This window comes from Oryctolagus cuniculus, chromosome 1 (genome assembly GCF_051225735.1).
Source record: "Oryctolagus cuniculus isolate XC-2025 breed Fujian yellow rabbit chromosome 1, ASM5122573v1, whole genome shotgun sequence".
NCBI lineage: Eukaryota > Metazoa > Chordata > Mammalia > Lagomorpha > Leporidae > Oryctolagus > Oryctolagus cuniculus.
Genome location: NC_142867.1, coordinates 234,970,696 through 234,992,406, shown reverse-complemented (window position 1 = coordinate 234,992,406; position 21,711 = coordinate 234,970,696). Strand labels below are relative to the sequence as shown.

Sequence of the window (21,711 nt, the reverse complement as noted above, 5' to 3'; positions counted from 1 at the left end):
TATTAGCACCTAAGGGTGGAGAATGACTCATGGGCCAGGCAAGGACCAAGTCGTGAAAAACCTTGCCCGATTTTCCAGTCGAGTTCTGTCCTAGAGTCGCTGGAGGGTCACTACGGATGCCAGGTTGTGCACTTGCGCGTGTCTGGCGTCTTTCTCCTGCCCTGCTCCACCACCACACACCCACATGTTCTTCCCCTGGTTACTCAATCCAGCAAAGAGACAAAGGGGTGGGCGTTTGGTATGGTGGTTAAGACACCACTTGGGACGCCACTCCCATTCTGGAGGGAGTTGGCTGGAGCCCTGGCTCTGTTCCTGCTGATGGGCTCCCTGGGAGACAGCAGGTGATGGCTCAAGAGTGTTAAGTCCCTGCCACCTCGTGGGAAACCCAGATTGAGTTCCGGGCTCCTGGTTGGAAGTGGCCCAGCATTGGCTGTTGTAGGCCTCTGGGGAGTGAACCAGCAGATGGAAGGTCTCTCTCTCTGTCTCTCTCTCCCTCTCTGTCACTCTGCCTTTCAAAAGTTTAAATATTAAAGAAAAAAAGCTCATTTTTCATTTTTTTTAATATTTTTTATTTTATTTTATTTTTTATTTTTATTTTTTGGACAGGCAGAGTTAGACAGTGAGAGAAAGATAGAGAGAAAGGTCTTCCTTTTTCTGTTGGTTCACCCCCCAAGTGGCCGCTACGGCCGGCGTGCTGTGGCCGGTGCTGCGCCGATCCAAAGCCAGGAGCCAGGTGCTTCCTCCTGGTCTCCCATGCGGGTGCAGGGCCCAAGCACTTGGGCCATCCTCCACTGCCTTCCCGGGCCACAGCAGAGAGCTGGACTGGAAGAGGAGCAACGGGGACAGAATCCGGCGCCCCAACCAGGACTAGAACCCGGTGTGCCGGCGCTGCAGGCGGAGGATTAGCCTAGGGAGCTGCGGCGCCGGCCCAATTTTCATTTCTTCTAAGTCTTCCTTGTCCTGCCAACAAGGGGACATCTCCCAATCAGATACACCATAAACTGCTTCCCTCTCGTCACAGGTGCAATTTTATACGTACTTGTGATTCTTTGATTAATCTGCCCCATTAGACAGTAAGGTTCCACAGAGTGATAAGCACGTGTATTTCTGCTCACCAGTGCCTAATACACATAATTCAATGAAGTATTTGTTGACTAAAATAGCAGATGGATGGCTGGATGGATGGATGGATGGACAGATGGACAGACAGATAGATAAATGAATCCCTTTGAGGAAGAAAACAGTGTTGTGGAATCTACCCTCCAGGGCTGTCTTACAGCTGGTTAGTGACCCAAGTTAGTCACATTTGAGGGTCACGGATGAATAACGAGGCACAAGCACCATGGACGGCACTGACACACACGTGCTTGTTTATCCTACTAGTGTCCACACCATGCTGGACAGGAGACCATGGAGCTCTGAGAGCTCACCATGTCCACAGAGGCCTCAAGTTCAACTCTACTGACACCTTGCCGTGCTCCAGTACAACGAGGGACCTGAGACCAGGACCAAGTCCAGAGCAGCCACATATAAACTGGACAGGAAGGAGTCCAGTGTTTGGAGATGGCCTGGCGTGACACTGGCCGATCTGGGTGTGTGAGGAAGGGTTCCACATTACAGGGTGACACTCCATCCCCATTACAGCCTCCTCACCAGGAGACGCAAATGGACACAAAGGAACAGGTCCCTGACTGAGCCCTGGAGGCCTCCGGGCCCGGATGTGCGCCCCGGGCTCAGAACCACAGAGGCAACAGAGCAGCCTCCGTTTCCGCACCTCCCCAGCAGTGCTGGAAGGAACGCCACTGCCCGGTTACCCGGGTGTCTCCTTGCAGTCTGAGGCAGCCCCAGGTCGCGGTCACACACTTAGCCGTGGCAGCGAGTGGCAGTGTCGCCCCACCTTCTCGCTGGAACGTGAGCACCCCGAGGCCAAGGCCTGTCTGTGCTGCTTCCCTGGACCCTGGCACAGCGCCGTGGGGCCGATGGAAGGTGGTGGGGTTCAAACGTCTCCCCCTACAAAATTCACATGTTGAGATCCTTACTCCCACTACCTTAGAATGTGACCTTATGCGAAAACAGGGTCACCGCCAAGGTAACTAGTTAATAGGAGAGTATGTCAACCATTCCTGGAAAACTAGAATGAAAGATGAATTTATTTCTGTGCAAAAAAAAACTCATGCACAGTTTTTCATAATGTATTTTTCACCAACTTTTTGAAGGCCCCTTTAGGCATAGATTTTGAAACTCTTTTGCACCAAAATAAACTTATCTTTTAACTCCATGTTCCATGAGCTTTGAAAAGTAGCTTTGTGTGAGGTAACACTGCAGTAGGGTGAGCCCCTAATCCAACGTGATCGGTGCCTTATAACAGGGAGAGAAGGGCCGCTGCCGTGGCTCGCTTGGTTAATCCTCCACCTGCAGTGCTGGCATCCCACGTGGGCACTGGGTTCTAGTCCCGGTTGCTCCTCTTCCAGTGCAGCTCTCTGCTGTGGCCTGGGAAGGCAGTGGAGGATGGCCCAAGTGCTTGGGCCCTGCACCCACTTAGGAGACCAGGAGGAAGCACCTGGCTCCTGGCTTCAGATCAGCGTAACTCCAGCCATAGTGGCCATTTGGGGGGGCGGGGAACCAATGGAAGGAAGATCTTTCTCTCTGTCTCTCTCTCTCTCATTGTCTAACTGTCAAATAAAAAAAAATTAAAAAAAAAAAAAAACCACAAGGAGAGAGACAGAGGGAGAACCCACCCACCACTGGTTCACTCCCCAAATGCCCACAATATCCAGGGCTAGGCCAGGATGAAGCCAGGAATCAGTCTGGGTCTCCCACATGGGAGCTGGCACCTGCTACCTCCCAGAGTGTGCATTAGCAGGAAGCTGGAATCGGGAGTGGAGCCAGGACTCGAACCCAGGCACTCTGATATGGGATGTGGGCATCCCAACAGGTGCGTCAGTCACTGTACCAAATGCCTGCCCCCTTACACCAGCCTTGAAGCCACTTGGTGACTTGTCACAGTGTCCCTAGAGAGCAAATGTGGGAGGAGTCTTGATGGTGGGACTGGGGCTGGGGCTGGGCTGGGCTGGGCAGGACAGGAAGTCCCCCCGTGAAGCAGAGGGTGGCAAACAGGGGGCACTGGCGGTGAGAAGAGGCAGTGGACAGCTGAAGGGGCATCCCACTCCCTCGTGGCAGGAAGGGAAACCCTCCTTCCTCCTTCCCCCGGGATGGAAGAGTGGGGGCCCCTGGCGCTCCACAGAAGCGGGGCTCCTCCGTGGCCAGGCTGGCCCACCTGTTTCAAAACGTGCTTTCCCCAGCCTGGCCGTAGCTGGATTGATAAACTCCTCCGATTACCAGGCAGCATCGGCTTTCTGTTTAGATTAATATCCGCGGAGTGATCAGCTTTGCTGATTCAGAGGGTGTCACTCCAGGAACTTACGGTTCGGATCCATCTTCTTCCCCCTTCCCTCCGCGCCCCCTGAATTATGGCTGAGGAGGAGTCCAATTAACAGCGGCTTGACTGCTGCAATGCGGCCTGCTCTGCAATGTAGCAGCGCCTAATGGAGTCTTAACTTCCCCGCGGCGAGTCAATATTTACTTTAAGAAAGAAAAATGTCCCCATAAACCGCTGTCCCAGATGAATTGGGGGGGGGGAGATAGTTGCCTTTTTTTTTTATGCCAACAGGGGGTCTGGGGCTTCAGGCCTTCCCCCTCTGGGATAGGGTTGCTAGACGGTGGGGGGTGCAGCCTCCCACCGTGATGGTTAGTAAATGTTTTTTGCTGTGCAAATGCGGATGGTTGTCAGAGACTCAGCCACGGTGTAGCATCTAAATCGAAGTCATCATGACACAGGAGAGGACCCATTTATGCCACCTTTTAATAACCTATAGGGGAGGGACATAATTTCAGGCACCCCCGTGGGAAGACTTTGCCATTGTCCGTTATTTCCCCCTAGGAAAAGTGTGTGTAGAAACCAAGCCGTACTTTTAAAAAAATATTCGACTTTCCAGATTCCGCAAGGAGATGAGGCTCCGCGGCCGTCCGTCTCATAATAAGTCTGTCCAAAAATGATGTTTTTCGCTCGGGTGAAAGACAGTTTCATTTCCGAACTCAAAGTTGCGATGAGAAATTTGCCTTGCCAAATGAACACTGTATACGGAACTCATCAAATCCTTTCTCCTGACACAAATAAAAGATAAAGCATGTAAAACAGCCTTGACAAGACAGCAGAGGAGGACAAAGAAACACACTGGTTTTGATTCTCCGGGTTTAGAAGCTGGAGGGGGCCCCCCTGAGAAGTGGGGGGGGGGGCCTGGTCCCAGCAGATTCTGGCCAGCTCAGGCAGGCTCCAGGTAACCGAGGGACGAGCCCCTTTCATGTCGCTTTTCCGTGATATAATGACCCTGTTTCCAATTAGCCCAAACATGACAAAAATCTCAACTTTCCTAGTACCAGCAGCCTCCAAGGAGGAGGAGGAGGAGGAGGAGGCGACGGGCGGCAGCCTGAATGACAAGGCCCTTCCTTCCCAAGTTTATGGGCGCGCCGTGTGGCTGTAATTACCGGTTCTGACACAGTGGGAAATTATTCTCCGCGTGTTTAAAAATAAATAAGGTAAATGATCATCCTTTCATTAGATCCGTACTCATATCCTGTAAGTGCTTTTTTTTTTTTTTCCTATTAAAATACTTGATTGAAGGCCCGTTAGCTGCAGATCAGCTCAAAACTACATGTCTGCTCTCTCGGGGGCCGCCGCCTTTAAAAATCACAGTCGGTGCCTGGTGAGGAACAAGAAAAAGCTCCTAAAACTGCCATTTCGGGGAGTGGGGGGGACCTCAGCAGGAAACCCAGATTGCACCTTGGTGTCCCCAAAGGCATCCCACTTCTTTGTTCTGCTAAGAAAAATTAACCTCAATCTCAGCTCCAGGTCCCTAGACTGATTATCATAGTCATTTAAATACTGTAATCTCATTTTCAGCATTGGGATAAGGGGAGGCAGGGGGGCACGGCATTGAGAGAAGGGACTGGGGAGCGAGGCTGGGGAGAGAAAGGGAGCAAAGAAACAGAATAAATTATCTGACAAAGGGAACCGGGCCTTTCTGCTCACAGACCCTATTTCGGATCCTTCCACTTGATTGGAAAAGTTGATGAAGTTTAAATGAAGCAGAATTAGAACCTCAGGCCGCTGAGCATCGACAGGGGGGCTGCCCGAGAATGTGCGATTCAACAGCCCGGGTTTGGGCAGAAGACAAGGGCGAGGCCTAAATGGTATAATCTTCAATCGCATCGAACATCCACACCGACAAGGCAGGGTAATGAGTTAGGCCAGACCAGGCCTGTTGGTTAAAGAAATTAATCCCTCCCGCTGCCCTGAGCGGGGCTTTGAAGCCTATTGTGTGGGCCCCTGTCCCAGTCTATCTAAATGCTAACTAACTGGGAGGGTGAGATTGTGCTTTTCATTGCTGGCGCTAATCTGATAACAATTTGCTCTCTCTGATTAGGGAGGCAGGGAGAAGGAGGGGGCCTGGAGGAGGGAGGGCGCCTTCCCTTTGAAAGGGCGAGCCCATTCTGGGGGGACCTGGGTGGCGGAGGCACCACAGCCATCCCGGCTCCCTGTGCCTTTCAAATGACCTGAAGTGCACGGTTGGGTGGGAGACCAAGTCCCCACGCTCCCTTCCTCTTGGTGCCAGGTCTCTCTGAGCGGTGCCCACACCCCAGGCACCCCTTGCCCCGGGGACCTCCCACTGTCTCCCTCCAGACTTGCTGCAAACGGACTCAAGCCCACAGCCTCTAACTTCTCCCTCCATCTGAAACCCCTCCCTCCTCCCCTGAGCTTTCCAACTGCTCCGGAGCACCCCAGGCCGTGGGCTCCCACCCTTCAGCACTCCTGGAGGTCGGAGCCATGCGCTGGACTCTACGGGTGTGCGCCGGACTCTACGGGTGTGCGCCCCGGGCAGTCAGCTCCCGCGTGTGCGTGCAGGTGCATCACTAGACGGTGACGCCCTCTCAGAAGAGCAAGGACATCCTGGATGAAGCCAACAGAGATGACGTAGGTGCAGAGGGACCGGATTCTTTCCTCCCATCGGGACACGGGAGTCTGCTGGGGCCCCGCGCAATGTGGCATGGCGCACCAGGAGCACGCCTGGGGCCAGCTGCCCTGGGCGCGGCACAGAACCCCGCGGCAGTGAGATGATGTACAACAAAGCTCTGGCGCTGGAGAGGTTGCACGTGGCAGCCAGCGGTGTCGCTGCTTCTGGGTTTGCAGTCACACGTCTGGCCGGAAGGCTGGGTCCTCTGCACACGAGGGGGGACAGCGTGTGAACCCCTGGAGGACTCAGCTTCCCCATCTGTATAACGGGAGCGAGAGTCACACGGGCTGAAGGGCCAGCACAGCGCCAGGCGCACACTGGTCGCCTTTCCGCAGAAGACCACTGCTGTCGGCTGGTCACGTGTGTCCACAGCCGGGAGACTCCAGGCCCAGCCTCTCCCTCACTCTCCGGGAGAAGTGAGGCGGGCTAACTTCCCGCGCGGGGATCCTGGGGGGATCGGGCTCGAGAAGCAGGCGGCAGCCTTGAAAAGACGGCGCTCTCCGAAACACCAGCCGGGCACTTTCCTCTTGGAAGGGGAGTTTTTAAAGACTTGCTTAAGCCTCCAAATCTAAGCCCACTGGGCGCCTACAGAGAGAGCGAACTCTGCAGTGACAGTTTATAAGGGTTCCGGAGACAGCCACCAAGCCCAGCACTCAAGCCCTAAGGGACCCCTCGGAACTGTTCAGCCGGTTCCCTCAAACGCCACAGCGAAACACTGGGAGCTCCCGACCTGGGCTTGTTTAACTTGCAAAAAGTAAACAAATCGCAGGCGCTAACCCCAAACCAACACAGCGGCTGTGCGCATCCAGACATTCAGGCTGGGGAGGGGCGTGGACAGGGTGCAAGGAAGGCGTCCATTCCAGCAGTGGGACCACAGCGTCCTGCAGCTAAGCCTGCACCGCCCCCAACCCTCGCATGGAGGGAGGCACCGCCACAGCAGGCCCTTTTTCCTGCTTCCTGGGGCCCCTGCAGGTCCTCTGGCTTCCACTTCCAGCCTGGCCTCCGCGCAGCATCTGCATTCCCCGCTCTCGCCCTCTGTCTCCAACGCTCTGCATCCCGTCTGGCTGTGCATCTGCTCACAAAGCTTATTATTTTGCCTGGAACAGTCTTCTCCTATGTCCCACGCACACACACACACACACACACACACACAGCACCTCCCCCCAGGGGAAGCTGGCTTAAGGTGTCGCAGCCTCCAGGTGGGACTTCCCGAGCCTGCTCTGCACGCCCTGGGCGCCTTCGCAGTCTTAGCCCCCAGGGGCTTCTTGTCTGCCTGCTCCAGGTACACAGGTAGCCCGGAGCCCAGCACACAGCCTGGCGCAGAAGAGCCCTCAGCCAACACTTTGCACGTGAAGGGTGGGCTTGGGGTGGTCCTTGGGGAAGCGGAGTGGGGACTTGAACTCAGGCACTCCTGTAGGGGATTGCGGGTGTCTTCCAAACACCCTCCCCTGCGTTCTGTTCCTTAAAGAGGAATCCAAATTTACCTAAGCCTCAGGCCCTACACAACCCAGACCCACCTGAGCACCCGCCCCTCGGGTTCCTCACACACACTGGCTATCCTAGTGTGCGGGAAGGTGTCTGGAGCAGCAGTGGAGACACTGCTTGATGCCTGTAGCCCGCGCCAAGTCCAGGCTCTGCTCCTGATTCCAGCCTCCTGCTAATGCACAGGGAGGCAAGTGATGGCTCAACTGCTTGGCTTCCTCATACCCACACACACGGGAGGCCTGGGAGGGGGTTCCCGTCTCCCAGCTTCAGCCTCGCCAGTTCTGGCTGTGCAGGATTTGGGGAGTGAACCAGTGATGGGAGCTGGGAGCTCTCTCAGCATCAGTTTCTGCCTTTCAGAAAAAAAAAAAATAAAAAATAAAAAGATTCAGTGCAACCCATTGGTCTATGCGACCCTCCCAGGCCTCCCCACATGCAGGCGGGGCTGCCCTCAGCTCTGGGCACGAGGTTTGCGAGCTCTTCGAGAGCGTAGCCTGTGCGTCCAGCCGGGTTTGCCCTGTGTCCTTGGTGCCCGGCACCGTGTCTGCAGCCCAGTCCTCAAAACTGCCTGTCACTGAGAGCGAACCCACGCAGGTGCCCTCCTCTCCCTGTGGTGCTCCCAGTCTCCCAGAGCTCAGAACCTCTCTGTCCATTCTTGCTGAAGACCCCTTGCCCTGGCCAGCCCCTCTCCAGAGGCTGCTCCCCTTTCCTGTCCACCTGCTGGAATCCCACCCATCCTGCAGCTCCGGCCCAACCCCACACGCTCCCGGATCCTCCTGGAGTGCCCCAGCACACCCCAGCACACCCCAGCACACCCGCCCTCCCACCCTTCTCTGGTTTCACTAACTTGCCTTGAGGATTTCCATGCGCAAAGTCTCATCCTGCCTCCAAGCAGGCTATATGCGCCTCAGAAACCTTTTTTTTTTTAAACTTCTCCCTAGATGTTTTTAGAAATTTACTTACTTACTTACTTTCATTTTTTAATTTGAAAGGGCAGAGAGACAGAGAAGGATCTTCCATCTGCTGGTTCACCCCTCAAATGTCTGTAACAGCCAGGACTGGGCCAGGCCAAAGCTAGGAACTTGGAACTCAGCCCAGGTCTCCCCCGCGGGTGGCAGGGACCCAAGTCCAAGCCTGCCGTGCCCCAGGCTGTACACGTGCAGGAAGCCGGAGGGGAAGCAGAGCAGCTGCTTGAGTCCGCACGCCAATATGGGAGGTGGGGGTCCCAAGTGGCGTCTCCACAGCTGCCCTAGAAACAATTCCGAGACGTCTTGTGTTCACTGCAGCTTCAACAAATGTGTGCTCATTGATCGATGCATGCATTCGCGGTCTCGAGTGCATACAAAAACAAATACAAGAAAAGCCACCGCCTCTTTTCTTACTGATCTCCTAGGAGGTGAAGGTGCACTTCTACAGGACGTGACGTGACCAAGGCATTTTCCTGTGACGACGGGGCCACGGTCCCTCTCATGCAGTGAACAGACGGTCAGAGCTGCTAGCACAAGTCCCCGCCACGGGGATGCCAAGGCCGGAAGCCCAGCCCCCCACGTTCTGTGGGTGCCCCTGTCTTTGGGGGAGGCTGCTGCGTGAGCTCCAGCTCCCTGGGGCTTCTCCTCCCAAGGCAGCCCCGAGGCGTGAGTGCTCTGCTGTGGGTTACAAATGCCAGGGCACCTGGCTGCCCCGCTCTCACTTCTCCGGACAAACACTGGAGATTTTGATCCACACCGTACGCCTCTGAGTTCATCGGTCTCCCAAACACGTGTTGTTCGGTTCAGAGAAAAGATCAAAAACCCCTTTTTTGTCTCATTGTACATTTTCTGCAGTCCTTTCTGAGGGCCACTGTCACTCCCGTGTGCTATGCGTGTTGACCCTTCTGCTCACTGACCCGTGGGCTGTCAGTTTCCTGACCAGATCCCGAAGGGCCTTGACACTATTGGGTGGAAAGATACAGATGTTTTCTTGGCCACCGGGCCTTTGTTTGCTACCCGTGACAAGAACGCAGGGCCTGGGAGGAGCGCTGGTTGGCTGTGCATTTCAGTTCCGATCAATCAGATCAGCTCAGCTTTGAATCTTAGATGAGCCCACTGCAAGGAAGAACAAACCAAACCCCTGGAAGCTGGTGGGGCAGGGGGCCCAAACTTGCACACCGGCCGGGGGCTGCTCGCCCCGCCAGCACCTGTGCCGATGCCTTTACTCAGTGACTCGCCGAGCTACCCCGTGTGGATCACCGGACAGCTGCTCAGTTTTCCTGTTACACCGTGGTGACGAGCCGCCGACAAAAGTCAACTTAGGTCAGCTCTGTCACGGAGGGAAAGAAAATAAGTCCCAAAGGAAAGATTTTAAATGGCCTTGAAAATTAGGGGGCGGGGCCAGCGTTGTGGCACAGCAGGTTAACCTGCCACCTGTGACGCGGGCATCCTGTGTGAATGCTGGTTCGAGTCCTGGCTGCTCTGCTTCCGATCCAGCTCCCTGCTAGTGCCCCTGGGAAAGCAGCGGGAGACAGCCCAAGTACTTGGGTCCCTGCCACCCATGTGGGAGACGTGGATGGTGTTCCTGGCTCCTGGCTTCAGCCTGACCTAGCCCTGGTGATTATAGCCATTTGAGGAGCAAACTGGCAGATGGAAGATCTCTCTCTCCCTCTCTGTAACTTTATTTATCAAATAAGTTTTAAAAAAATCATGGGGGGAGGGAAAACAGAAACAAAGGATAGATAAGAGAAGCAATTAACACCCAACTGCCTCATTCCCATAATCTCTGTCTTTTTTTTTTTTAAATTTTTTTTGACAGGCAGAGTTAGACAGTGAGAGAGAGAGAGACAGAGAGAAAGGTCTTCCTTCTGTTGGTTCACCCCCTATATGGCTGCTACAGCCGGCGCTTGGGCCATCCTCCACTGCCCTCCCGAGCCACAGCAGAGAGCTGGACTGGAAGAGGAGCAACCAGGACAGAATCCAGCGCCCCAACTGGGACTAGAACCCGGGGTGCCAGCGCTGCAGGCAGAGCAGTAGCCTAGTGAGCTGTGGCGCCAGCTCTGTCTTTGGTTTTCAAATGACCTAATGAGGGGCCGTGGGTGAGCCAGGAGCAGAAGCTCAGGAGTCTGTCTCTCTCAGGGCTTCTCAGCTTTACTATTGGCCATTGGGACCAGACCATTCTTCGTCCCCGGGCCGGGGTACTGTGCTGTGAGCTGTGGCGTGTTGCTGGCATCTCCGGCTTTTGCCAGGAGGACTCCCTCCCCAGCGGCAGTAACCAAAAACGTTTCCAGACCCGGGGCGCGATCACCCCCCTTATTTTAGAACCACAGGTCTAACCCTAGAATGTCGTCATTACTTCCAGAATAACGGCCTCTCATTTAAAGCAGTCGTCCTGCCAACCCTGGGACGCAGGCGAGGTCAGGACCCACACTGCCGAAAAGGAAACTCGGCTGCTTGCCCCGGAACCCTCAAGGGCAAGCACAGCAACTGGGAGGCTTCCACCCTCAGCCAGGGAAACCCATCCGCCCAGGGCACAGGGCACAGCAAACAGGAGAGGCGCGGGTGCCCGGTCGGCGGGGTGGGGTGGGGGAGTAAGCAGTGGGTAGATTTATCTCCTTGCAGACTTTTAACGTTGACTTAAAGTCAAGAGATCTGAACAGTAAGGTTGCTTAGAGGAACATGAACACAAAAGTACTTCTAAACATTCATAGGAAAATAGAATTAAAGGCAAGTTCAGGTGAGCATTTGGCACAGTGGTTAAGATATGGGACGCCTGCATCTCACAGCCGACAGCCAGGGTTTAAGTCCCAGCTCCCTTCTGATGGCGGCTTCCTGCTAATGCATAACCTGGAGGCAGCTGGTGATGGAGGGGTCAAGTGCTTGGGTCCCTGCCACATACAAGGGAGACCCGGACGGAGTTCCAGGCTCCTGGCTTTGGCCTGGCCCGGTCCCAGCTACTGCAGGCGTTTGGCGAATGAACCAGTGGAAGAAAGATCTCTGTTCGTCTCTCTGCCTTTCAAACAAGATATATAAAAATCTAGTTAAGAAATAAAAACAAAAGGAGTTTATTTTGGTGTAAAAACCTTTGAAGTGCACACAGAGCTTTTTCATAACACACATTTTCCATGCACAGCCCTCACAGCTGGGCTGGTGGACCACAGAGAAGTGCTCCCTCCCTCTGCTTCTTCACAACCCCCCCCCCACTCCATTTTCCTGTGAGCAAACTGAGGCTCCAAGGATTAAGCGACCCCAGAAGTGACGCAGAGGGAGGGGCTGAGACAGAGCAACCCCCCCCCGCCCCACCTTTTTCTCGGTGGGGGTGGCTGCAGGCTTCTGTATTTCTACTGGAAGTCACAGCTGCAGCCTGGAAGGGTTTTTGTTTGTTTGTTTGTTTGTTTTGACAGGCAGAGTTAGACAGTGAGAGAGAGAGACAGAGAGAAAGGTCTTCCTTCCGCTGGTTCACTCTCCAAATGGCTGCCAAGGCCGGTGTGCTGCGCCGATCCGAAGCCAAGAGCCAGGTGCTTCCTCCTGGTCTCCCACGCAGGTGTAGGGGCCCAAGGACCTGGGCCATCCTCCACTGCCTTCCCGGGCCACAGCAGAAGAGGAGCAACCGGGACAGAATCCGGCGCCCCAACCGGGGCCAGAACCCAGAGTACTGGTGCCGCAGGCGGAGGATTAGCCTAGTGAGCCACGCACTGGCCATCCTGGAAAGTTTTTGTGTTTTTTTTTTTTTTTTTTTTTTTTTTTTTTGACAGGCAGAGTGGACAGTGAGAGAGAGAGACAGAGAGAAAGGTTTTCTTTTGCCATTGGTTCACCCTCCAGTGGCCGCCGCGACCGGCACATTGGGCTGATCCGATGGCAGGAGCCAGGTGCTTCTCCTGGTCTCCCATGGGGTGCAGGGCCCAAGTACTTGGGCCATCCTCCACTGCACTCCCTGGCCATAGCAGAGAGCTGGCCTGGAAGAGGGGCAACCGGGACAGAATCCGGTGCCCCGACCGGGACTAGAACCCGGGGTGCCAGCACCGCAAGGCGGAGGATTAGCCTAGTGAGCTGCGGCGCCGGCCTGGAAGGGTTTTAACAGTCTCCCCCCACCCCCGCCCCCAGGGTTAGCCCTGATTCAGGAGCTTGCACAAAGACTCAATGGAGAATTTCACTTCCAGTTGAGCCTTCCCCAAACCACTGAACGCTGGCGTTTCTTACTTTTTGCGATCTGATGAGAGGTCTGATGAGAGACAATCCACTGCACTCTACAAATGCAACCTACGCTAGCTCACACCAACCAACGGCCGGGTGAGCGCGACTGCTGTGCCTTCGCCCAGCTGCCCCAAAGGTCCTGGGGCTGGAGCTGGACAGAGCTCTGTTCTCGGGGAATGCGGCAGGGCGGGCCCTGCACCATCGCACTTGCCCGACCTTAATGTCCCACGTCTGGTGCGAGCCTTCGCTGCCCGGGACACATGTATCAGTGTTGCGAACACAACCACAGGACTAACGCCCCGAGATCAGCAAACTCAAAGCACAGCTAACACTGTGGGGCGCGTCGAATCGCATTTACTCTGTGGCAAAATTTTAAAAATAAAGACGTGGCTTCTTTAAAAACTCTGAGTTCGTTTCATGAGACCGTACTAGTCTGAAAACCTCTGCAGCAGAAAACCGTTTTGAAACTCTGTCCGCAGGGCCAGTTACACGTCGAGACAACCTCGTCTTTCAAATAAGTGGGGGAAAAGCAGCCGGATCATAGCGTGAACAAACTTTGAGCCTGGAACCGTCTGGAAGGTGCTGGAAGCCACTGCCGACTTGCCCGGCCAGGCTTCAGAAGTCTTGCTGGAGGACTGACCTCCCAGCCACACCACTGCAGCCTTCTGAGAGCCACCGAGGCGGAAGGTGTCGGGCAGGAGGAACCCGGATTCTGAGGTCCCGTTCTCTTTACTGCTTCAAAGCCCAAGCACCCCTTTTGCTGGGGGACAAGGAGGGAGGCGGGGCTCCTCTGGCGGGCGGCTGCCCCCAGGCGGTGCTGAGGAGCCACGGGAGCAGAAGCAGCTCTGCTTTCTGGATTGGCCCCTGGGCCCGGCAGGGGGCTCGGTTCACTGCTTCAGCCTCCTCCACAGATGGGCTGGCACCAGGAAGAGGGAGGCTTTGATTTTAAAAGAGGAAAAAAAAAATAGGAGAGAAGGAGGGAGAGAGAAAGCACATGAGTGAGGGAAAGCAAGAGAGAGAGAGAGAGAGAAGCAAGGACAGAGAAACCCACCGTGCCCCCAAGCAAAAGGAAACCTGCCCACCAGCCAGCCAAGGCCAGGCCATTAGGACGGGAAGCCCATTTCTTAATCCCGTTATGTTGTAATTGGGCGTAAAAGGATTTGAGCAACCAGAGGGCTATTCTGGTCGGCATATAAAGCCTCCTGCACCGTTTCCCATTGTGCACGAGGCTAGCACAGAGTGACCACGCTGGTTACTGGTGCACCTGTTCCGTCCACCTAACACAGAGTGACCACGCTGGTTACTAGTGCACCTGTTCTGTCCACCTAATACAGAGTGACCACACTGGGATACTGGTGCACCTATTCCGTCCACCTAATACAGAGTGACCACGCTGGGATACTGGTGCACCTGTTCCATCCACCTAACACAGAGTGACCACGCTGGTTACTGGTGCACCTGTTCCGTCCACCTAACACAGAGTGACCATGCTGGTTACTGGTGCACCTGTTCCGTCCACCTAACACAGAGTGACCACGCTGGGATACTGGTGCACCTGTTCCGTCCACCTAATACGGAGTGACCATGCTGGTTACTGGTGCGCCTGTTCCGTCCACCTAACACAGAGTGACCACGCTGGTTACTGGTGCGCCTGTTCTGTCCACCTAACACAGAGTGACCACGCTGGTTACTGGTGCACCTGTTCCGTCCACCTAACACAGAGTGACTACGCTGGGATACTGGTGCACCTGTTCCGTCCACCTAATACAGAGTGACCACGCTGGTTACTGGTGCACCTGTTCCGTCCACCTAACACAGAGTGACCACGCTGGTTACTGGTGCACCTGTTCCGTCCACCTAACACAGAGTGACCACGCTGGTTACTGGTGCGCCTGTTCCGTCCACCTAACACAGAGTGACCACGCTGGTTACTGGTGCACCTGTTCCGTCCACCTGCCTCCTTCGCCTTGTCTCTGTGAGCAGACGTGAAGCTGCTTGTGGGCCCGGTGTGGTCGCCTAATTCTGCAAGGGCATTCATTCTACCTGAGCACACCGGCTCTCAGTGACGGGTTCCCCGTGGTGGTCATCGTAAGGAGGCCCGTGAACCCGAACTCGAGTTTGGGGTGAAAACAACAGACACGTACGCCATGCCTAAGGACGGCTGGCTTTCTTTCCAGTCCCCTTCCTCACCCCCTTCTGACTCTGCCTCTTGCCCCTTCAAAGTCTGCTTCCAGGTCTGCTGCTTTGTAAAGCTCCACCAAGCCCTGCCCGGGGCTCCCTCCCCTCAATCACCAACCCTCTGGGCAGTGTGGTTCACTTGAAAGCCTACCCATGACGTTGCCTTCTTATTACGCGTGTATGTGTGTGCGTGCACGCACGTACACATATGTACACTAGGAGTTAGCATCTCCTGAGAGCTTTCTTTAAGGCAGGTGCTACACTAAGACTCATCTCTCATGTCCCCAGCTGAAAATCTGAGTTAACTCCTGGTGGGCAAGGCTGAATTCTAAACCTGTGTCTTCCAAGAGAGCTCATGATGGCGCTGAGCCTTGAAAACATTCAGGAAGTATTTCTTGGCCGTCCACAAGCCCTGCGACATCAGTAGATCTCACTTGGGAAGGAACACTGAATAAAATGATCCTGGAATCAGATTCATTTGTGACTTTCTTGGGCTGGGTGCTATGCAACATGTACCCAGTCTAAGTTGTCACTGATGAACTAATTGCATTTTATGTCCAAAAAATCACGGGGCTGGAGGCCACGCGCCTGGGTCTCCCCCTGCTTCTGCCACCACGTCAGCGTAGCACCTCAGGCCGGGCCTCTCCCCCCTGGCTGGGCTGGGTGTCTGCGTCAGCTGCTCTGCGCCCCCAAACGCTGATTCTATGACTCTATCGTACAGAGGCAAGCACTTCTTATTTGTGACATAAACGCCCACGGAAAAACAAAGTCAGCAATAAATTATGGAGAAATCGGGCGTCGTGATCGTTTGCACTTTCCGAGGGTGCTCGCTTCCGCAAAGTCAGGCCCTGAACACAGGCTGCTTTCTGCAGGGCGCCAGGAGGTTTGAGGTTGTCAGGGGCGCAAACCCAGCAGTCTCTCCCTGTAACTGTATTGACAGGCTATCAGCTGAGTCCCATGGCAGGCAGGGCGCACCCCTGACAGGTTCTGTGAAGCAGCTTGAAGGCGGTTGTAGCAGGATTCTATGTTGAGTCACAGAATCCTGGGGAAATGAGAAGCAAGCAAGAAGAAGCCTGCTCCTTTCTCTATTCAATTTTATTCTTCCCGGAGAGTCACATTTGAAGGAAACCGGCTAACTGCACGTCACTTTCTACAATAGGGCAGCAGCCCTTTCCGAAGGGGAATATATACATCTTCTCGTGGCTGCAGGGAACACCGACTTGGTTCCATCAGTCTCATTAAATCACCAGCTAGCGTGGTTTTAAGCGAGGCAAATAGCCGGTGAGCATTTGTAGGCAAAGCCTACGTGGCTGTCTGAGTTTCTCCCTTTGCACCTGTTACAGTGGCATCTTGCAGACATGTTCTTGAATAAGTGATGTGGAGACGTCCTGGTAAATTCTATGGGTGTGAAACACCCGTGTTGGGTTTGTTCCGTCAGTGTCTCTGCATCTTAAATGAAAAAAGGCTGATCCCGTTCACCGGAGCAAACAATCGGCACGACCACCCCCGCCCAATATGGTAGAATAGATGATTATTGCGAAGGAGCTGTATTCTTCCAGTAGAGAGCACACCTCCAGGCTGCGACTCAGACAAAACCAAAATACACTGCGGCTCCCATCATGCTCCCGCAGACGGGGGAGGCAGACAGCGCTCCCGACCCCTGCCACCTGCCTCGAGGAGGCACACACAGCCTGCACAGCCTCTCAGCACCCGCGCCGCTGAAACTGACAAGCCACAGAGGAGAAATCCACGGGCCAAGCACAACAGAAATTTCAGGGGCACACTCGGAAACCGCTCAAAGGCTAAACAATAGTAAATCTTCCACTTTTCCCCTTTTCTTGGAAGCCAAAAATCCCAAAGTTTTTTTTTTTCACTATTCCAGCCTCCACCCCCCTTTTTGGCATGGTTAAAATACTTCTGGGCTGAAGGGCTGGTGTTGTGGCATGGCCAATTAAGCCACCGTCTACAACACGTGCATCCCATACCCGCGTGCAGGTTCCAGTCCCGGCTGCTCTACTTCCAATCTGGCTCACTGCTAATGTGGTCAGGAAAGCATCAGCTGACCGTCCAATTCCTTGGGCCCCTGCCACCCCACCTTGGGAGATCTGGAGGGAGTTCCGGGCTCCCTTCAGCCCCGGCTGTTGTGGCCATCTAGGGAGTGAGCCAGCAGGTGGAAGAGCTCTCTGTATCTCTTTCTGTCTCTCCTTCTCTCTGTGGAACTCTGCTTTGCAAATAATAAATCTTATTTTTTTTTTATTTGACAGAGTTAGACAGTGAGAGAGACAGAGAGAAATGTCTTCCATCTGATGGTTCACCCCCAAAATGGCTGCTGTGCCGATCTGAAGCCAGGAGCCAGGTGCTTCTCCTGGTCTCCGATGCGGGTGCAGGGGCCCAAGCACTTGGGCCATCCTCCACTGCACTCCCGGGCCACAGCAGAGAGCTGGCCTGGAAGAGGGGCAACCGGGACTAGAACCCGGTGCCCATATGGGATGCCGGCGCTGCAGGCGGAGGATTAACCAAGTGAGCCATGGTGCCGGCCCCCAATAATAAATCTTTTTTTTTTTTTTTGACAGGCAGAGTGCACAGTGAGAGAGAGAGACAGAGAGAAAGGTCTTCCTTTGCCGTTGGTTCACCCTCCAATAGCCACCGCGGCCAGCACGCTGCGGCCGGCGCACCGCGCTGATCCGATGGCAGGAGCCAGGTGCTTCTCTTGGTCTCCCATGGGGTGCAGGGCCCAAGTACTTGGGCCATCCTCCACTGCACTCCCTGGCCACAGCAGAGAGCTGGCCTGGAAGAGGGGCAACCGGGACAGAATCTGGCACCCCGACCGGGACTAGAACCTGGTGTGCCAGCGCCGCAAGGCGGAGGATTAGCCTAGTGAGCCATGGTGCCGGCCCCCAATAATAAATCTTAAAAAAAAAAAAAAAAAAAAAAAAAAGTGCTGGGCTGAGGAATCAGTGACCAGAGCAGAGGGAGCAGCGGCGGCCTCCGTGCGTCCATCTGGAGACAGGGGTCTGGGAAAAGCAGCGGTCTGGCTTTCTGTCTGTGCTCGGTTTCTCTGCCAGCTCTTGGTTGTCCGGTTCTGATACAAACTCTTAGAGGAGGTGGTCAGCATTGAAACACAGACACCACCTTGCCTGCTCTGGGGGGGCGGGGGGGCCGCAGGGCCTTCCAGAACCCAGGAAGGAGCATCAGAGGGATTCTCCCCCGCAAGCGCAGCACACAAGCCCTGTGGCCCCCGCACGGGCGGCGACGGCCAGGGCCATGCCGCGGGCACCTCGCCCACCAGTCACTCAGCTCCTGCACATTTTCCAGGCCTCAACTGTGGCACCGGAAGCAGGGATGGAGCTGGATTCGGAAGCTGTTCAGCTAGTGCCATCCAGAGGCCAGAGGTTGCTAGCCAGGGGCGGCTTCTGCAAACCTCCGGAACACTTTACGTTTGCATACACAGGCACGCACATCACATACAGTGTCATCTACGCGTGTGTACATGTGTGTGAAATTCATGTGTACAAGCACCCTGGGGGCGGGCAGCATGCACCCGGTCCCTCGGGGATGTCACGGCAGAGTGTCCCTGGCTTTGTTCTGGGGAAGGCGCTGGCTCAGGTTCAGGCCATAGGGGCTGGAGAGCAAAGCACAGGCAAAGCTGGGGAGAGACACAGAGAGGTCTCCAGCCGCTGGTTCACTCCCCAGAGGGCCACAGTGGTCAGAGCTGCGCCGATCCGAAGCCAGGAGCCAGGAGCTTTTTCCGGGTCTCCCACGTGGATGCAGGGGCCCAAGGACTTGGGTCATCTTCCACTGCTTTCCCAAGCCATAGCAGAGAGCTGGATCAGAAGAGGAGCAGCCGGGAGTCGAACGGGCGCCCCTATGGGATGCCGGCACTGCAGGCGGCGGCTTTACGCGCTATGCCACAGCGCTGGCCCCTGTCCCTGTCCCTGACCCTCAATCAGTGGCCCCAGCTGTCTGTCCCCTTCTGCCCGCTCAGAGTGGCCCTTCCCATCTGAAAGTTAGTGGGGGGGGGGGGGCCTTGTTCTCCCCGGGGACCTGGAAGAGGGGCGCCGAGCCGGGCACCGCCCCACAGCCTCCTCCCTCCTCTCTGGGCAGGGAGTCCCGCAGGGCACGGGGAGCGAACCAATGAACTCAGCTTATCTCCACCCAGGGTTAAGACGCCCCAAGTTCACTCCCTGCCAAAGCCTCCGCGCGCTCACGCGTCCCGCGCCAGCACCCGCGCGCCGGGGCAACGCAGCCATTTCTGAAGGCGCACTGCCCTCCAGCGGCGCCAGGCGCAGCCCTGCGCGCCCTGCGGCCCCGGGGAGGGGTGCGGGCGCCACGCCGGACGGGACCCGCGCTCACAAGCCGCAGCCCCCTCCCTCCTGCCGGCGGGGCCCCTGGGCCACGGACTCGCGCCTTTTTCCTTCTTGGGGCTGTGATCTGGAGAAGTTAACCACGAGCGTGACTGGGAAGGAACGAACGCGTGAGGCGCCGCTTCGGGGGACTCGGGAGCACCTGCGGCGCGTTAGTGGCCCAGGTGCGCGGGGGCGAGGCGGGCGCCCCCCGCAGCCCGCGCCGTGCGGGGCTTCCCGAGGGGATCGACCCCGGCCACCCCTTCCAGGGGCGCCGCTGTCACCGCTCCTCGAGGAGGGGGACCCTGAGGCTCAGGAACGCGACGCGAGCTGGGCGCGGGCGGTGAGGACCCGGGGCACGCGTGGGCGCGGCTCACCTTGACGATGAGCGGGTTCTGAAGCATGGAGTCCCGTACGACCCCCAGCCTCTCGTTCTCCATGCCCGGGCGGATGTCGGCCACCGTCAGGGGCCGCCGAGGGGGCGGGCAGATCTGGCTGACCGTGCGGCGCACCGGCGGCTTCTTCTTCTTCCATCGCATGAGGTCCTGGCCGGAGCTCCCGGCCTCCGGCATCCTGAGGGTCTCTCCCCAGCGCGCAGCCCCAGCGTCCCGGCTGCCGACTGCTCGCCCCGGACCGCACCACCGGGACCCCGGGGCGGGCCGCGCAGGCCGGGGCTCCCCCGCAGCGCGCTGCGCCCACCTCGGGACGCCCCCTCGGTGCAGGGGGCCCCGAACCCGGTCAGAGGCCCCACAGGCTCCTCGGAACGTCTTCCCGGCATCGCGCTGCGGACTGGACGAGGAACCGAGGTCACGGCCACCCCTGCGGGGAGAGTGGGACGCTCCGTCTCCTTGGCGACGGGACGCCAACCGACCCTGGAGTTTCTTCGGTCGAAGTAGAACACCCAAGAATCGCCACCGCGCGGGGCTAAAACGCCGCGGGGCCTCGCAGGGCCACTCGGGCTATCTTCAAATCCAGGACACCCGCCCCCACACTCCTGCCGGCCCCGCACCCCTGCACCCAGTTGTCAGGATAAATTAGAAATCTGAGTCCCAGGCCGGAGGGCCCACTCTGGGAGCCTCCTCTTTCGTCTGTTGAGTGGTAGGATGACTTCTCAGCTTTTGGCAACAGGATCTAAAATGCACATTACCGCGCCCAACCCACTGAATCAGCCTGTCTGGAAGTGACATCTGGGATTCCGCGTTTGTTGAAATTAAAATCCCCTACCACCACCACCACCCCAACTTGGGATTTTGAAAAGAATTCAGACCTGCAGAAAAGTTGAAAGAGCACATGAAAAGTTTATATATCAAGGCCCCAGCCCTCGCACTTGCCACCTTTGCAGAATCATTTGAAAATTACCTCCAACAGACTCGGACTTGACCCCTACAAACGTCTTCATGTATCAAGGACATTCTCGGACATCAATACAGTGCGTTGTCACGGTTGATTTTAATGTGTTAAACCATAGTGTCTAATCTGCAGTCCATTGGCAAAGCTGCCAGTCTTGCTGTTTTTTTTGGTTTGTTTTTAAGATTTTTTTTTTAATTTTTTGACAGGCAGAGTGGACAGTGAGAGAGAGAGAGACAGAGAGAAAGGTCTTCCTTTTGCCATTGGTTCACCCTCCAATGGCCGCCGCAGCTGGCGCGCACCGCGCTGATCGAATGGCAGGAGCTAGGTATTTCTCCTGGTCTCCCATGGGGTGCAGGGCCCAAGCACTTGGGCCATCCTCCACTGCACTCTCGGGCCACAGCAGAGAGCTGGCCTGGAAGAGGGGCAACCGGGACAGAATCTGGCGCCCTGACCGGGGCTAGAACCCAGTGTGCCGGCGCCGCATGGCGGAGGATTAGCCTAGTGAGCCACGGTGCCAGCCCATGTTTTTAAGATTTATTTATTTATGCACCTGCTGGTTCACTCCCTGGATGGCCATAATGGAGGCGTCAGTCCGAAGTCAGGAGTCAGAAGGTCCGTCTGTGTCTCCCACATGAGGGGCAGGGGTCCAAACACTTGGCCCATCTTCTGCCTCTTTTCCCAGGCCACTAGCAAGAGCTGGATTGGAAGCAGAGCAGCCGGGACATGAGCCTGCACCCATATGGGATTCTGGTGTCACAGGCCGTGGCTTTCCCTGCTACACCACAGCACTGCCCAATCTGGGTTTTTAAAAAGCTTCCCAGGTGCAGTGTTTTGGGACCCTTAGCCTGGTGATCTCTAATCTTCCTTCAAGTTCTAGCCTTTGAGGCTCATTCATCCGTCACCAGCTGCTTCATGAAACACGCAAATATCCAGGGACACAAGGCTTTGGGTTTCCTACAGAAGCAAGTAGCCTCGGGCTCATGTACCAACGTGGACGGCACCAACACCACACCTACAGAGCACCCCAGACAGACCTCTGCCTGCTCGGCCGAGACCCGAAGCAGCTCTCGTGGCGTCTGTGTGTGTGTGTCTCTGTGTGTGTGTGCCTCTGTGTGTGTGTGTGTG

At 56.0% G+C, this 21,711-nt stretch overlaps 1 protein-coding gene across 1 annotated transcript in view; it reads right to left on the bottom strand.

Annotated features, from left to right (window-relative positions):
* The window catches only part of CFAP77 (cilia and flagella associated protein 77), a 139,013-nt gene extending 119,119 nt beyond the window's left edge, over positions 1–19,894 (bottom strand). The window contains exon 1 of the mRNA XM_070058346.2: positions 19,614–19,894. Within this exon, the coding sequence (XP_069914447.1) occupies positions 19,614–19,808 (195 nt within the window). The 5' untranslated portion in view covers positions 19,809–19,894. The remainder of the gene's footprint in view (positions 1–19,613) is intronic.
* Positions 19,895–21,711: the final 1,817 nt, after the last annotated feature.